The sequence below is a fragment of the Felis catus genome, chromosome E2 (assembly GCF_018350175.1).
Source record: "Felis catus isolate Fca126 chromosome E2, F.catus_Fca126_mat1.0, whole genome shotgun sequence".
In the NCBI taxonomy this organism is placed as follows: domain Eukaryota; kingdom Metazoa; phylum Chordata; class Mammalia; order Carnivora; family Felidae; genus Felis; species Felis catus.
Genome location: NC_058382.1, coordinates 10,916,324 through 10,932,304, shown reverse-complemented (window position 1 = coordinate 10,932,304; position 15,981 = coordinate 10,916,324). Strand labels below are relative to the sequence as shown.

Sequence of the window (15,981 nt, the reverse complement as noted above, 5' to 3'; positions counted from 1 at the left end):
CACCTTCCCAAGGGGCACCACGGAGCTAAACTCCCACCCCGGGCCCCGCCCCCCCCCCCCCCACCAGGGAGCAACAGTGAGAAAGCCAGAAGCTCAGGTGGGGCTTTTTAGAGTTCAGCTTTTCCTTTGAGCAAGTAATTTAGAAGGGAACCCACACCCCTGGAGGTTCTAGTTGTCTGTTAACTTTATTTTGATTGAAACAGAGGCATAACATGTCCTAGAAAAATAAAGATTTATGATACAAACTAGACACAGGGGTCAGGGTTGCCCCAGGGGTGAGGGGATCTTTGGTCTGGGGCTGGACGTGATCAGGCGGCCTCTAGTCCTGGAGGAGCCTCACCCAGGCCTCCCCGCACCTGCCTCCCTTTTCAGCAGGAAGGGCCCAGCTGGGAGGGGCTGGTGGTCTGGGGCGCAGACTGCCTGTCCTCCACCCTCCAAGTGGTTCTGGGAACGCTGGATGTCAGTGGAGCTATTAATAGTGTTTTAGGGAGTGATAGGGAGAGGGCTCAAGGGGGCTGGAAATCCAGCCACGTGGCAGGACTTTCAGCTCACAGCTAGTACTGGGTTGAGGGGGGCACAGCCCCGGAGTCAGGACCCCCAAATCTCCCCATATACTGGGGACACAGAGCAAGGAGAGGGCTGTAACAGAGGAGGCCTCCAATCCAGAGGACGGTGTCCCTGGGCAGGAGCAGGCAGTGGGGAGCCCCCTGGCACCTCCAGGGCTTGGAGAGGTTAAGGGGCCCAGGGATACGTAGTGTGTGGGATCTTCAGCTCCCAGCGGTCATGTCCGAGCGATCCCCTCGTCTGGAGCTGTCCTGGACCTTGAGCACCATTGTCAGGAGAGGCGATGAGGCCCGGCCGGGTCACAGGTCCAGGGGGTCTTCCACAGGCACGGACTGTAGCTGGGTCAGAACCTTGGTCTCGGCTTCCAGCCCCTCATCAACTTCGCCCCCCGCCGTGGACCCCAGGAGCAGTCCTTCAGGGTCAGGGTCCGGCAGCCTCAGCACGGTGTGGGGGGCCTGCGTCCCCAGCCCCTTCTCTGCTTCTAGCAGCCCTTCTGTGCCTGCGCTCAGTTCCAGGCCTGCCGGCCAGATGGGCATAGCTGCAGGCGACAGCATGAGCCCTTCAGGCGGGGGCGCAGGGAAGCCCGGCAGGAGGCCGGAGGAGTCCGCAGGGAAGGGCAGGCTGGCGGCAGTGGTGGCGGCAGGGGCGGGTGGCGGCTGTGGCGGCTGATGTGCAGAGAGCGGGCCGAGGGCGTGGACCTCCGGGAGGGCAGGGCTGGGCGCCACTGGGAGGGCTCCCTCGGGCACCGAGATGGCTGCGTCTGGCTTCAGGGGCAGGGCCAGGCTAGGGGCAGGTGGCAGGACCTGGGAGACCAGCATGCTTGTGGGGAAGGTGGCGGTGAGGATGATCTTGCCCTGTTGCACGGCCACGCCTGTCACGATGGGGCTGCCAGACACGGGGTTGGCCAGGAGAAAGTTTCCTGTGGGGACGAGAGGTGGGCCAGGCGTCGGGAGGGTTCTGGGACACACCGCCAGGGACAGGCTGCCCCACCTCCCAGAAGCCCACCGACAGCACTCTCGGCCAGCCCAGCCGTCACCCAGGCCCCAGCCAGGCAGGAGGTACCTGGGGCCGCAGCCGAGGGCAGCTGCAGGGCGGTCACGCCCACGCCGGAGTTTATCAGGTGCACGTTGGTAGGGCCCGAGGCAGCCGCCACCTTCACAGGACTGCCCGGCCCCGCGGCTAACAGTTGCAGTGGCCCCACAGCCTGGGGCAGCGTCACCACCTGTGAGGTGGGTACCACCTGGGGCAAGTTCAACAGCGGGGAGGTGGGGCCCAGGCCTGCGGGGTACCCAGGGGGTGGGGAAAGCGGCACCACTTGGGGAGCAGCTACAGAAGGCACCGGTCCCGGGGGCAGAGGAAAGGTGGCGGCCGGCGGGGGGCCGGGCACCACTTGGGGCAGAGGCCCCGGAGCCTCTTCTCCGGCCGGCACCGAAGCAGCCCCCTGGGCCTCCTTGGTCTCCGGGGCCTCGGGCTGAGCCTCCTCTAGTCGAACCTCCCCGGTCTGAGGGTCCAGGACCAGGGAGGTCTTGCCCTCACTGGCCCCCTGGGGACTGGGCTGTGGGGGCGGTGGTGGTGGAGGAGCGCCACTGCCCCCCGTGAGCAGCAGGGGGCCCAGGCTGGAGGCCTCCCCCAGGGCCAGGCTGTTGATGATGACGGGGCTCCCATTGAGGAGCACAGCTGGGGAGCTGCCTGCAGCCAGGAAGCTCCCATTCACCAGGATGGAAGAGGAGGCAGGGCACGGTGCTGGAGGGGCGGCCCCCGCCAGAAATATGGAGCCCTGGGCAGGGGCCTCAGATGCCACTGGAGCCACGCCCCTGTCCAGGTCCTCGGGACTGCGGCTGGACTCGTCCTCAGTCGTGGGGTTCCCGTCAGACTCGCTGGCCAGAGAAAGGATCGTGAGTTGTGGTCCTCGATGCCTGAGCTTCCGCATCGGCCAGCAAGCTGCCCTGCAGGAGCACAGGCCCACCACTGCCTCCCCACCTTTCCCCGGCCCAAACTTCTGTGGCCAATTTCAGGAGGTTATAAAACCTCCTCAGTCAGACCACCCAAGGCCCCCTGAGACAGAGCGTTTCCAAGTCCAGCGCTGATACCTCTTCGTAAGAGCCGAAGCTGGCCACATCGGAGGGAGGAGGCCCTCCTCTCCCAGCCCCTTGGCCTCGGGGCCCCAGAGGCTGAGCACTGGGCTGCCCGAAGTCCCCTGGGTCAGGCTGCAAGCAGCCCAGCGTCTTCGGAGAGTGGAGAGGCAGCCGCCCGCTCAGTTCCCGGTGCCTTCCCCCCACCCCCGGGGCGTCAGAGAAGGGAGAGAGGCCGGCGCGAGGGGTGGGAGGGGAAGGGCTTGGGTTACAGGGAAACCGGAGCTGGGGAAGGTTCACGTTTCACAACAAAGACAGACGACGGACCACGCTGTTTGGGCACACAGGGGGGTGGCGGGGTGGGGGTGAGGAAGAGCCTCGGTCAGGGAAAGGCCCGGCAGCCCGCGGGCGTGAAAGATGCCCCCACGCGGGATGGATGGACAAAGGCCCGCCCCCCTTTCCGCAGTCCCCCCGTTTTCTTCACTGCCTCCCCCTGGCCAAGAACATGGATGGGATTCGGGATGGAGCTCCGAATGGAGCAGAGGGAAGAGGTCTCCCAGCCTACGCGACAGAAGTGAGGTCGGGGAGAGGGCCCCGGGCGTGTGCCAGTTTCGTCCACACGTATTCCCTGCGCTGGGGGGCGGGGAGCGCCTGAAGGTGTGTGCAGGAGGTGTCCCCAGGAGCTCGGCGCGGGTATGGGGGAGAGGGGGTTGGTAGGTAGCACGTCCCCGGGAAAGCGGGACTTGCGCCGCCCGGCTCCCCTCACCTCTTGCAGGGCGCGCCGCCGCCCCCGGTCCGATCGCGCTGTCGCCGGTTCTTGAACCAGTTGCTGACCTGCGTGAGCGAGAGGCCGGTGAGCGTGGCCAGGCGGCGCTTCTCGTCCGGCGTAGGGTAGCGGTTGCCGCGATAGCAGGCCTTAAGCGCGGCGCGGGAGCGCTCCTTGAAGCAGTAGACGGTCTCCTCGCCGTCCCATATGGTCTTGGGCAGCGGGAACTTCTTGCGCAGACGGTACTTGTCCACTGCGCCCAGCGCGCGGCCGCGGGCTCGCTCGGCCTCGTGGTAGCGCGCGCGCAGGTAGAGGTCCTGCAGAAAGGCGTGGTGGGCGGCGGGGAAGGGGCGGCTCTCCAGCAGCCGGTAGAGCTCGGCGTACTCGCCTCGCTGGAAGGCCACCAGGGCCCGAGCGCGCAGCACCGGATCGCTGCCACGTAGGCGCTCGGCCGGGGGCAGTGCGCCCAGGAAGCGGCTCAAGCGGCCGGCGTGGCCCGCCTGTAGCAGCGCCTCGCAAACGCACGCCACCTGCTCGGGCGAGAAGCGGAGGCCCGTGGGCGGCTCGGCAGCGGCCTCGGGGGGCGACCCGGGGACGCCCGGGGATCCCGGGCCCTCCGCTCCCGCCGCCGCTTCGCCCGCCCCGGCCCCGGCTGCGGCCGCCGCCTCACCCTCGGCCGCCTGCAAAGTCTGCAGGAGCTGGCGCGCTTCCTCCTCCTCTTCTTCGGTCGCCGCCGCCGCCACCGCCTCCCCCCCAGCCGCCGGCCCCGCGCTCGGCTCCGCAGGCAAGGTAGCCATGTTTTGCAACTTTGGGAAGTTCCTCCCTCCTTCTCCTCCTCCCTCGGGCTTTCCCCAGCCCCCTCCCCCGCCCGTCCCCCCCCCTCCGCCCTCCCCTTCGCGCTTCCCGATCTTCCACCCCCCGCCGACCCCGCGTCTCCCCCAGCAGTGCCAGGCCCAGCTCTCCACTAGGGTCTCTGTCCCAGTGTCTGTGTGTGTGCCCGCCCCCCTCCCCGTCTGTCCGTGATTCTCCTTTTGTTTTCCCTCCGCCTCAGGCCGCGCTTTTTCCTCCCCCCGCGTGTGCCTCAGGCTGAGGGCCTCAGTTTCCCCATCGGGACAACGGAGAAGGTAACGGGCCGTCCGGGAAGGCTAAGGGCGCGAAGCCACCTCCGCCCCGAGACTAAGCTTCTGCACGCCTCCGTCTCCAGAGTCCTCTGAAGGCCCCCCCATGCCCCATCTCGGCCCGCGCTCCGCCCCTCGGAATTCCCGGCTCCGCAGGGGGGCGGGTCCGGCAGGGAGAAGGGGCGGGGGAAACGGGTTAGAAAGTTTGCAGCAACTTTTCTTGAGCTAGTCGCTGGGACAGAGTCGCGTGGCCCGCGCAAGCGCAGTAGTAGGAGGATGGCCGCGCGCGCGCGCGCAGCCGGCCCAACCCCCTTCTTGCCGGCCTGCGGGTGGCACAGCTGGGCCACAGCTGGGCAAGGGGCGGTGCCTCCGGGCGGCTCGCTAGCCACCTCCTATTGGCCGGATGCCGAAGCCACGCCTTTCAGCGTCCCCACCCCCACCCCCAGCCCGGATTCGTCTGCTTGGCGGCCCTGTAGCTTCTTGCCAGGCCATTGGGCGCCTCCACTCGCCTTCCAATTGGCCCACTGAGCAGCCTCGTTCCCGCAACGCCAAGAGAGCGGACACCGCGGAGTCCAGAGCTTTGGGCAGACGGGAGGGCCTTTTATTCGCGAGGATCGGGGGTGGGGTCCTAGGTGTGGAGAGACAATAAATACTGAGGAATGTCGGGGTCTCAGTGCATCCAAAACGTGGATTAGGGTGCTGGGGTCCTGGAACTTGGCGGGTCGGAGGACAGGTCAATAAATACCCAAACTGCCGAGGCGGGCGGAGCCTGCTGTGGCCCCGAGAGCTACGTACGTGAGGAGGGCGCGCGAGTCCCCGAAAAAGCGGGGCTGGCGAAAGCAAAAGGTTCTCGAGAAGGCGGGCGGGGCTCGCACTAGACGTTCGCCGCGGGAAGAGAACATTCCCAGGATAGTAGGGCCTCATGCACAGGGATTTGTGGTCTGCGAGCCGATAGGCGGGGGGCGCGTGGAGGGTGAAAAACTGATGGCCGAGCCCTGGCCCTGCTGTCTCCTCTAGATCGCAGTTTGCCCATCCACGGCGGGGCCTCAGCCAGGCCGGAGTTAGTAGGTGGTTGGTCTGCGATTCTCCCCAGCAGCAACTGCAGCATTCCCGGTTACAAGCCTCCCTGGAGCCCCCTGCTCCTCCCTCCCCGGCCGCCAGGGGGCGGGCCCGGATCACAGGGCTGGAGCTCGGGCGGAGACCCACGCTGGGAGGCGGTGTGAACGGGGAGGCGGTAGGAATGGCTTCTGCGCCGTGCCCAGGTCACCCAACCCTCCAGCTTGGGGTCCTAGGGTTCAGGGGGCGAAGGCGGCTCCCGGGTGGCGCCAGACCGGGGCGAGATGGTGGGCGCAGGCCACCAACCCAGTGCAGCCCAAGGCGGCGGCAGCAGCCAGAGCAACGGCGAACAGGAGCAGGGAACGCGCCTCCGATAGGTCAGGCTTAGGGACCTGCGGACAAGAGGGCGTGATCAGGTCTTGGCGGCACGGCCCCCCGATTGGCTCCTGGGACTCGCCACGCCCACGCTTATAGGTGGGTTCACACTCCTCTCTCGTCCCGCCCCGCCCCGCCCCGCCCCCGCGGGCAGTTGCGGTTGGTCCGCGGGCAAGCTTCAAGTCTCGTCCGAACTCGCCACTGGCTGCTTCCTAGCGGCCTGAGCTGATTGGCTGCCCGCGCATCCTCCCTCCCCGCGGCGGCCCCGCTCGACAGAGGCGCAGCTAAGCAGAGGAGGCTTGGGGTGCTTGGTGCGAGGAGGGGGCGCGGCGGCGGGCGGGCGTGAGCAGCCGGACGTACCCTGGCAGGGAGCAGCAGGTGGCGGCGGTGCATGGGGCCCGGCCCCACCAGCGGGCATTGGCCCAGAGCCACGGCCGGGGGGCCATCTAGCTGGAGAGAGAAGGGACAGGTGACCCGATCGGAGCCCAGCCCGGCCCGGCCGCCCTCGGCAGGAGGCGAGAGACAGCGAACGGAGTCGGGGAGGGAATCTAGGGAGATCCTAGATGGGATCTGGTTAGAGGCCCGGACCGAGGGCTGTCTGGTAGACGTGGGGCTGAGTGGAGGGTGTCTGCCGTCTGGAACCCCAAAGAGATAGGGTGATCCCTAAATCCGGACGGGGAGACGGGGCCGGGGTTGCAGAGGGGCCAGCAGGCTTGATACAGGGGAAAAAGAGGGGTCTTACATGGGAAGGTGCATCCGTGGCCCGGGGACTGGGGACCCCCGTGACAGCTGGAAGGAGAAGAGAGAGGCGTAGGGCGCGTGGAGGGACGGAGGAGGGCGGTGGCGCGGCGTGCCCCAGCCTGGGCCCCTCGCCCTCCCCCAGGTGTCCACACACGCCGCGGGCCCACCTCCCCCCGTCGCCCTCGGGAAAGGGGACGGAGGGGGGACTCGCCTGCGTCTCCCCCGGCCTGCAGCAGCTCCATCCGCTCCTGCAGCTGCCGGACGCGCGCCTCCAGGTCTCGGTTCCGGGCCTCGGCCTCACGGAGCTGACTGCGGGGAGGGAAAGACCGTGAGCCCTTCCGGACCGGACCTGGGCGAGACGGGCTGCCGACGGTAGCGACCAGCCCCGGCGCCCCGACCCCGACCTGGCGAAGCTCTGGTTGGCTGTGCGGATGGCCTCCAGCTCCCGGCTCAGGCTCTGCCGTGTAAGCACCTCCTCCTCCAGGGCCTCCTGGAGCTCCCGCAGCGTCACCTGGGCCTCCGCCGCCACCGCCGCCGCCGCCGCCGCCGCGGGAACGGCCTCCGGAGCTGCCGCTTCGGCCTGCGTGCGGGACCTGGCTTAGGGTTGCCCGCTCCTGCAGCGCCCAAGACTTGGGCACCGGTTCTAGGCTGGGATCTTCCCTTGTCCTCTAGATCTTTCCGGAATCCCCACAGCTCCTGCAGTGACCCACGTCTCCTCCTTCCCTAACTAACCCCAGCCCCTGCCTTGGTCTCCGGCCTCCAGTCTGGGCCCTTCCCACCCACCTTCCACACAGGAACCAAAGGGCTATTCCTACAACTCTTACCCAACTTGACCATGGCCCTCCCCTCTTCTCCAGTCCCTGGGCGTCCTCAGGAGAAGGCCTGCCTCACCAAAAGGCCCTGTTTGGTTTGTCTCTGTCTCCCCCCCCCTCATTCACCAGCCCCCTCTTCCGGGAACAATTCACCCTAACTACCCTCCTTTCCGGTTCAAGAATAAACCTTTGCCTTGAGCTTCTGTCTGCTGACCAAGGGCCGGCCCCCTCCTCCCACACACAAAGGCCTTTATTTCTTCAGAGGGATGATTTCTGACTGAAGTAACTTTGTCTCTACTTTGCATTCTCTCTCTCTATCAAGCCAACTCCCAGAGGGCTTCAGGCCGGCAGCACACAAGACCCCGGAAGCCCCTGCCTTTCTCGGATTCTCCCTGACCGACCTTCTCCTCCAGAGACTCACTGTTTCCTCTGGTGGCAGCACCGTGGGCTCCGGGCTGGGCGCCCGCACAGGTGGCTCAGGCAATGGCTCGGCCTCCAGTTCCATGGCCGTGGGGCCTGGGACCTCCTCGTCCCTGGGGAGAGGAAGAGGGCGAGGGGAGGGAGAGCCAGGCCCCCTCAAGAGGTTGTCCACCCCCCTGGGTTTAGAGCCAGGACTCCCTCTTCTGTGGGCGTGGGACAGCCAGGCCCCGAAGGGCCCCTAGAGTGAGGAGGGGGCGGGACAGGTTGATGGGACGGGTCCCCTTCTTGTTAGTAAAGGCCCGCCCTTCACATGGCCTCAGGCCCCTGGGAGCTGGCCTCTCTGCACCTTCTGTGGGAACCTGGGGTCGAGACACCCATATGCGGGGTCACTCATCTCCCTGTCCACGTGACCTTTGCAGACCCCTCTCCTTAGGACTTCAGGACAATGAGGGGGACCCCACCCAGCTCTGGCCACCTCCAAAGATACAGTGTCAAGACTGGGTGTGGGATCCCAGGACTGATTCTAGTTCTCTGCACCCCGCCCCCTGCCATCCCCAGCTGCTGGAGGGAGACCCCTCCTCCCCAGGAATATGAAATTGCAATAAAAGTGGATGGCCCCTCGCACCCAGCACTCCCTCTCTGGAAACAGGTCTCAAGGACCCCAGGATCCTGGGCACCCCCCGAGACCACGCTGCAGCTGTCCATCCAATCTGGGTTATAACAGAGAAGACGGGTTAACGGAGTCCTGTCCCCCCCCCTCCCCCCAGAAAGGAGAGTACCGCACAGTGGCTCATGTTTGGCCTTCGTTCAGGACAAGAAGGGACATTTTGATACATTGTTCGGCAAGACTAGATTGGATCACAGCATGTTCTCACAGTTGTCCAGTTTGTGTGTGCGCATGCGTGAGCCAGGGAGCTCCTTTCCCTTGCCAGAATTTTCTAATTTACCAGTGACAAACGACGTATTGTTTGTATAATTAATGTTTTTAAAAGGCTTTATGGTTAGGGGCGCCTGGCTGGCTCAGTCAATAGAGCATCTGACGCTTGATCTCAGGGGTCGTGAGTTCAAGCCCCACATTGGGTGTGGAGCCTCCTTTAAATAAACAAACAAGGGGCGCCTGGGTGGCTCAGTCGGTTGGGCGTCCGACTTCAGCTCAGGTCACGATCTCGCGGTCTGCGAGTTCGAGCCCCGTGTTGGGCTCTGGGCTGATGGCTCAGAGCCTGGAGCCTGCTTCCGATTCTGTGTCTCCCTCTCTCTCTGCCCCTCCCCCGTTCATGCTGTGTGTCTCTCTCTGTCTCAAAAATAAATAAACGTTTAAAAAAAATTAAAAATAAATAAACAAAGAAGTAGCTTTATGGTTATATGAGCGATTCAAAAAAGTTTGTATTCCTTTAAGACTGATTTTAAAATTCTATGTTTCTTATTTTCTAAGATTCTGAGGTCCCGTGACTGGACTAGCAATCTAAAAGTGGACGCCTGGAAGATTCTGGAAGCCCAAGTCTGTGGCTCCGAGGTTTTGCAAGGGAATCTAAAACTTCACGGTACTTACGGTCTGACCTCGTAAGGTCCTACAACTCCGGACTCCTAACAGTCCTTGGTCCCAAGACGCTACGCTTCTGAGCCTGATCTTGCAACCCTACTGGGAGCCCCTGAACAGCGCTTACCTGAGGGCCATGCAGGAGTAGGAGTAGCCCACAAATGGCAGGTGGACCCCCAGGGGCATGCCTTCCCGCATGTCGGACAGCGTCTCCTGTACCAGAGAAATCCAGATGTGGAGTGACCTGTGCTCCTCAGGGCTGGTGCCTCACCCCTTCCCAGTCTTGGCTTAAATGCCAGCTCCCCACCCCACCCCAGCTTGGGGCCTCGTCTAAAGTGGCCCCTCCCTCATCTTCTTTCATTGTATCCGGCTGCTTCCCTCAGGGCGCTCTCCACAGTGTCATTCTATACTTCTCCCGACTGCACGTGGACGAGGGCGGGGACCCAGGGCTGGCCTGGTCCCTGTGGGTCCCCAGCAGTGCCCAGCACTGGGGTGGCTTGTACAACAGTTGAGAGAGAGATGGCCTAGGAGAGATTCCTCAACGGTGTTTTCCTGCCTCACTTCTTATCCTTCCAGGTCTCAGCTCAGATAGCCGAGGCTTCCTCCTCCAGGAAACCCTCCAAAACTTTCCAGGCTGGGTGGGGAGCCCGCGCCCCCCTCCGCACACCCCCCCTCCCTTGTCTCACCCTTGAACTCTCCCTCTGGGGCATCACTGTCTGGGGACAAGTCTATGTTCCCCACTGGACTGCGAATCCAGATCACCGCTGGGTTCCCGGCGCTGGGTGGGCACAGAGCAGGCGCTCTGGGGGAGGAATGATTTCAAGACCCCAGGAGATGGGTACTATTCTAACCCCAGCTCTCTGGATGAGGGATGGGGGTGGGGCGTGGGTGGGGGGAATACCCTCTGCCCAGCAGGGGTCGCAGGTACCTACCCCGCCCCCGCTCACCATGGCAGTGAGCCCGTCTTCCACCACATCGAAGTTGCACGTGTCAGTGGCACCCTCGAAATCCGGTGTAAATGGGGGCACGCTGTCTCGGAGACTGTCCCAGTCAAGGCCAAAGAAAAAAGGATGATTCTGGAAATCACCTGCTCCGTCCCGGCCCAGCCGCGTCTCAGGAGGACACAGCAGCCGCTGGATGAGGTCTCGGGCCTCCTCAGGGACCCCTGCGTCGGCAAGCGGTAGAGACAGGTGCTCCTGCACGAGGGAGAGGGAGGGCAGGGGATGCTGGCCTGGCGTTACGTGCCAAGGGAGATGAGGGGTTCCTCTGGCCGTGCTCACCTTGTAGTGCACGATCTTGCCGTAGGTCTCAGCCGTGGAGTCGGCGTAGAAGGGCGTCTGCCCGTAGAACATTTCATAGGCGAACACTCCCAGTGCCCACCAGTCACACTCGGGCCCATAGCTGCCCAGCCCGGGCCCGCCGCCCACAGCCTGCAGGATCTCAGGGGACAAGTAGTCCGGGGTGCCCACCGCCACCAGCGACCGCACCTGAGCCAAAAGGTCCAGAGCTGGGCTCGGCCCCGCCCCTCCCAGCTCTGGCTCCTCCCCTCCTCCTAACCACGCCCCGAGGGCTTTAGTCCCTCCCCTTTTCTGTTCTAACCCGGAGCGGCTCACACACTTAGGCGTGGGTCCCCTCCCTGTAACCCCTCTAAATCTGGTCGGGCCCCCACCTCTACCTGGGCGCCTCAGCCCCGCCCCCACACTCTGCGCTTCTGTCCCCCCACCTGCCCCCACTCCTCAGTGGTGGCCGCAGTGCCCGAAGCGGCGCCCCACGCACCGTTCCGTCCGCCCTCAACTTGAGGCAGGACCCGAAGTCGGCCAAGCGGATGTGGCCACAGCGGTCCAGCAGGATGTTGTCGGGTTTGATGTCCCTGGGCAAACGGAAGGGTGGGGGTGGATGTGAGCCTCCCTCCATCCATCTCGGCAGGTTCCACCCCTCCAGGCAGCGCGGCCTCGGGTCCCACCCTCTTAGGGACCATGCTCTCCAGCTCCGGGCCCCTCCACTCCCTACCCCCTCAGAACCCATTTCCTCGGCTTCCGCCCCTTAGGGGACTCTGCAATTCTGAACCCCACTCCTCTGGCCCTGTCCCCAGTGGCCCCAACCAAGGAGGTCCCTCTGCAGGGCCCGCCCCCTCTGGGTCCCCACCTTTGCGGTACCGTGCCCAGGTGCAACTTTGCTTTCCCTCTCTGGGCCCCGCCCTCAGCCCCCCGCCCCTCAGCCCCTGCTGCGCCCACCTGTGTACATAGCCCAGCCGGTGCACTGAGTCTATGGCCATGACAATCTCGGCCAGGTAGAAGCGCGCCATTTCGGCTGGGATCCGCTCCCCAAACTTGCTCAGCAGCGTTAGCAGGTCCCCGCCCACGTAGTACTCCATGACCAGGTACTAGCAGGGGGCGTGTCATGGGGGGGGGTCAGTAGCACCCCTCGGCACCGATCGCCGATAGCCCGGGACAAAGACTCCCACAGATGCCCCATCCCTGGGGAGAGACCCCGCAGCCCCAGCCCCAAGAGAGCCCAAGAGATCTCCGAGGCCAAATCAGAGACACTCCCCCCCCCCCAAAAAAAACCCTAATTTCCCCCGGGATGTCACCGGACACAAGGAGGGAAAAAGAGAACTCAGAGAACCCCCCCCGCACCCAGTGCCCAGATACCCCCTGCCCAGTGGCCCCTACACCGACTAGAGAGCTATCCCAGTCCCGGTGAGAGATCCCCGCCCCACCCCCACCCCCGACGGCGGCATCTTTTGCAGAGTCCACTAGAATCCGCCCGGGAAAAGAGCCGTAAGTGACATCTCCCCTCCCGGGCAAGGAAGACCAGTTCCTACCACACCCAGAGGCAGCTCCCCAAGCCTAGCCCTTCCTCTGCCTGACCCCGTCTCGTTAACTGCCAGCCTCGGGGTCGGGGTCCAGCTCTCTAGTCGCCCCGGCCCGGGGCTCACCAGGTAGTTCTCGTCCTGGAAAGCGAAGTGCAGCTCCGTGATCCAGCGCCGGTCCCCGTTCACCAACACATCCCTCTCCTCGCGGAAGCACGACACCTGCGGGGCACCCGCGGGCGCTGAAGCGGGCAGGGCGGGAGTTGGGGTGGGTAATCCTCGCGTCCCGCACGTCCAGCCCCGGCCCTCACCTCGCCTCTCTTCAGCATGTCCCATTTATTCATGATCTTCATGGCGTACACCTGGCCCGTCTGCTTCATCTTCACCACCGCCACCTGAAGGCCGAAACGGGGTGACTGGGGCTGAGGTGGCGCGGGGGGGGGGGGAGGGGGGCGGAAACACCCGGGCTCGCTCCGATCGGACTCCACCCCCGATACAACCCAGTCGTGGCCCCGCCCCACCGCCAACGCCACGCCCATCGACCCAAAGTCCCGCCCCCCGCCCCTCTGGTGTAGTTTTTCTAAACTCAGTCATTCATCAATTTCTAAGGACCCGCCCCGAACCCCTGCGTCCCGCCCACTGCGTGAGCAGTCGCGTCTCCCGCTCCGCCGAGCTGCAGTGACAGCTCACGGCTCACCTCGCTGAACGCCCCGCGTCCGATCACCTTCAGAATCTCGAAGTCATCCCTCTGCAGTCGGGCCTCCTTAAGCCTCTCGGCGATGGGCTCCACTGGGGGGCGAGGGGAGGTGAGAACCGAGGCTAACTGGGACTGACACCCCAGACAGGAGGAAGTCCCACCCTCTGCCCCTCAGTCTGCCCCTCTCTCCATCCTCGGTCTCCTCTGTCCCTTGTTCTCTCTTCTCTCTCTCTCCTAGGACTGTCAGTCTCCCAAGGGCTTCCCCACCAAAACACTGTGAGGGTTGGGGACACCCCAAACTGCCCTCCTACAGAAAAGGTGGGATGCCTGGGAACCCCTTTTGGGGAAGGCCATTGGGCCGGAGGGCCCTAGTGGCTGCAGGTGGAGAGCGCGGGCTCTGCAGGACCGACGGGGAAGATATGAGACCCAGGCCTTAGGGCCCCCTGAGCTTCAGGCCCCACCCCCACTCGGGCTGGTGGAGGGAGTGCCCAACAGGCCCACCCCAGCATTCTCAGTCTGTCTCTGGTCACCTGTCTCTGGAACATTCGGTTTAATCCAGTACCTCCAGGTTTATGATGCAGGTGGCTTTGGACCACACTTTGGGAGACACTGGATTTGGGGCTGGGGCTGGGGCTGGGAGAAGGAGCAAGAAACACAAAGCCAGCGTGGACCCCCAAATCCCAGGCTCTAGTGTATTCTCTCTGCCCTCAACTCCACAAAGAGGGCTTCTTCAGTACCCCTCACTTACAGGTGGGGAGTCAGGGCCCAGGCGGGTGAAGCGGTCTTCCCAAGGCCCCACAGCTAGGAGTTAAAGGGGGCAGGTTGGGAGGGGGAGACTGGGACAGGGAGAGGGAGGGCGGGAAGTAGCAGACGCTGGGGACTTGAGAGGCAGGACAGAGAGAGGGACGTGTGCAAGTGGGAATAAGGGGAGACGGGGTGCGTTATGGAAGGGAGAGAGGAGCCCCCCATGAGGTTCGGGGAGAGTGGGCCGCAGGCAGGGAACCACCAGCCAGGGCCCAGAACGGGGGAGGGAGGAGAGAGCCAAGACGTTGAGCCCTTTTAAGGCAGCAGGAACCCAGGCCCCCTCCCCCGCCCGGGCGGCCCGGCAGGGGAGGGGCCGCAGGATGCTGCTCGGGCCACAAAAGGAGCGCTCCTTACGGGAGAGCCAGACCCCTGCCCCCAGCTCAGGGCTCAGTTTACCCTGCTAGCCCCACTTCACGCTCTGCGAAGTCAGGGCTGACAGAGGTACTAAGGGTTGGGGGAGGCGGAGAGAAAGTTCCTACAGGGGCTGAGCGGCCTGGCCTTTGGTCTCCACCTTCCTATCTGTGAAATGGGAGGGACAGGAGTGGGGGCCTGGGTCAGAAGGAGATGGTCGCAAGAAAGGAGCAAGAGGGAGAAGGCAGAGAGAGACACACGGAGCCCACGGACCAAGAGCAGGCCGCTGGAGGGGCAACCCAGTGTGGGGACCAAGTGGCAGGGGGTCAGAGAGACAGAAAACCCAAGGAGCCCGGGCCCTGGGGTGGAGGAAGGGCCGGGCAGACAAGGCCAGAAGCTGAGGCGGGCACATCTTCCCTCCAGACCTGTCTCCGGGGAAAGACCTGGCAAGAAGGGACTTTGTGGGAGAGCCGGGAGGTCGGAGGTCATGAGCTAGGAGAATGAGTGATGGGAGGGGGGTAGCTAGAGGGGAGTCAGGGCTCCCCATGCAGACCACAGTGAAACGGGGCTGGGGGGGTACACCCAGAAGAACCTTAAGTTGTTCCTCCTCCGTCCAGGGGGTGAAGGGCGCTGAGTGGCGCCGGTCTCAGAGCTGGCTCTCCCCCGGGGCCCGCCTGAGTCACCGCACCCTCCCAGTGCCTGGGCACCTGTCGGGGCAGCTGGAGAGGCTGGAGCCAAACACCTGCCCGTTGGCCGCGCCCCTGGCAGCTGCCCCGTGCTGTCCTTTCTGCCTGTCCCTGCGCTCTGGGAAACCAGGGTGGAAGGCCATGGGGCCCGTTTCAGTGGGGGCACCCTAAAACACGGGGCTCCCGGCGTGTCCTTAGGCCTAGACTTTGTGGAGGGGGTACAGAGGGACCACGGGAAGCTGTGCCCAGCCCAGCCTCCCAAGTCCTGGTTGTGAGTCCTGGCTGTCCCGGCCTCTGCTGACCCCAGCCTGCCCTGCCAGGGTGGCACGGGGGACGGGGCAGGTCACCCTGGGACCTGGCACCGAGTTCCGGGCTCCTGAATGGGAGGCTCTCCCACGTCCATCCTGCCCCCAACCACCAGCCCCCCGTGCCCAGCCCCATCTCCTGCCTCTGCCCTGCCCCCACCGCCCCCCAATCCGGGGGCGTCCATGCAGGCGGGCACTCACCCCACTGCAAGAAGTCGGCCACATACTTGTCCTGGGCCAGGTCGGAGGCGCCCAGCTCCTGGTGGACGCCCAGGAGAAGGTCGAGCAGGGGCTCCAGCCCCAGGAAGCCGGGGTCCAGCACCAGCTGCTCGAGCCGCCTCAGCCGCACCTCGGCTGACATGTCGGGCAGGCAGCACCATGGCCCCCTCCCCGGGCCGGGGGCTCGGGGTCCTCCCGTCACGGGGCCTGGCAGCCCCTGTCCAGGCCTCGGGGCTCTGGCTGCATGTCTGCCTGTCCCTGGCTGTCCCCTGGGCCTCTCTGGCCACTTCTCTCTGCTGCTGAGGCCTCCTCCCCTTCTCCCCACCCCTCGGTCCAGCCCCCTCCCGCCTCCCAGCCTTAACCCCTCATGAGCCAGGCCCCCCAACTCCCTCCTCCCGGGGCCCCTCAGAACACTTCGGAGTGAGATGGGGGGGGTGAAGAATTTCAACTCTCCCACCATGCACCCCCCCCAAAAAAAGGCGGAGCACAGAGGAAGCTACAGGTGTGGCAGATGCCAAAGATGAGCCGTCCCATTCCATTCCGAGGGGGCCAATTGAGGTTCAGAATGATCGGGTAACGCCCCCTTCTCAAGCTCAGGAATCGGGGTGGGGTGAGAAAGGGGTGAGGCCTGGGAAGGGGGGGGTAG

General features: G+C 64.8%; 2 protein-coding genes and 1 long non-coding RNA gene across 11 annotated transcripts; 1 reads left to right on the top strand and 2 right to left on the bottom strand.

Moving 5' to 3' along the window:
• Positions 1–166: 166 nt before the first annotated feature.
• On the bottom strand, positions 167–4,241 carry SIX5 (SIX homeobox 5). Its single transcript, XM_023245907.2, has 3 exons — positions 3,403–4,241; positions 1,627–2,441; positions 167–1,483 (listed from the first exon to the last, which is right to left on the bottom strand). Exons 1-3 carry the CDS (start codon positions 4,197–4,199, stop codon positions 864–866), a joined length of 2,232 nt encoding a protein of 743 aa, XP_023101675.1. The 5' UTR covers positions 4,200–4,241; the 3' UTR covers positions 167–863.
• Positions 4,054–10,003, top strand: LOC111558105. 4 transcript variants are annotated; one of them, XR_006590808.1, is made up of 3 exons: positions 4,054–4,191; positions 4,454–7,975; positions 9,357–10,003. It is a non-coding gene; the product is annotated as an uncharacterized LOC111558105 (long non-coding RNA). The 4 variants fall into 4 exon arrangements; XR_006590806.1 differs by lacking the exon at positions 9,357–10,003 and adding an exon at positions 8,574–9,018; XR_006590807.1 differs by lacking the exon at positions 9,357–10,003 and adding an exon at positions 8,483–9,018.
• Positions 5,100–15,659, bottom strand: DMPK (DM1 protein kinase). 6 transcript variants are annotated; one of them, XM_023245911.2, is made up of 15 exons: positions 15,318–15,659; positions 12,971–13,062; positions 12,585–12,668; positions 12,400–12,495; positions 11,696–11,844; positions 11,238–11,331; positions 10,742–10,948; positions 10,409–10,657; positions 9,589–9,674; positions 7,926–8,037; positions 7,097–7,272; positions 6,904–7,001; positions 6,694–6,740; positions 6,312–6,401; positions 5,100–5,968 (listed from the first exon to the last, which is right to left on the bottom strand). In XM_023245911.2, exons 1-15 carry the CDS (start codon positions 15,475–15,477, stop codon positions 5,816–5,818), a joined length of 1,893 nt encoding a protein of 630 aa, XP_023101679.1. In that variant the 5' UTR covers positions 15,478–15,659; the 3' UTR covers positions 5,100–5,815. The 6 variants fall into 6 exon arrangements, with proteins under 6 accessions (XP_023101679.1, XP_023101678.1, XP_023101677.1 ...); XM_023245910.2 differs by having other exon boundaries at positions 6,312–6,397; XM_023245909.2 differs by having other exon boundaries at positions 10,394–10,657; positions 15,318–15,658.
• Between the last annotated feature and the right edge of the window lie 322 nt (positions 15,660–15,981).

What these genes read in the sequence shown, in the direction of transcription:
- SIX5 (XM_023245907.2), bottom strand. Translation starts at nt 4,199, where the DNA reads ATGGCTACCTTGCCTGCGGAGCCGAGCGCGGGGCCGGCGGCTGGGGGG. An exon ending in GGCGGCGCGCCCTGCAAGAG is followed by an intron (nt 2,442 to 3,402) that starts GTGAGGGGAGCC and finishes TTCTCTGGCCAG; the next exon opens with CGAGTCTGACGGGAACCCCA. An exon ending in GCCCTCGGCTGCGGCCCCAG is followed by an intron (nt 1,484 to 1,626) that starts GTACCTCCTGCC and finishes TCGTCCCCACAG; the next exon opens with GAAACTTTCTCCTGGCCAAC.
- DMPK (XM_023245908.2), bottom strand. Translation starts at nt 15,477, where the DNA reads ATGTCAGCCGAGGTGCGGCTGAGGCGGCTCGAGCAGCTGGTGCTGGAC. An exon ending in GACGCGGGGCGTTCAGCGAG is followed by an intron (nt 12,669 to 12,970) that starts GTGAGCCGTGAG and finishes TTCGGCCTTCAG; the next exon opens with GTGGCGGTGGTGAAGATGAA. An exon ending in GCCAACCAGAGCTTCGCCAG is followed by an intron (nt 7,002 to 7,096) that starts GTCGGGGTCGGG and finishes CCCTCCCCGCAG; the next exon opens with TCAGCTCCGTGAGGCCGAGG.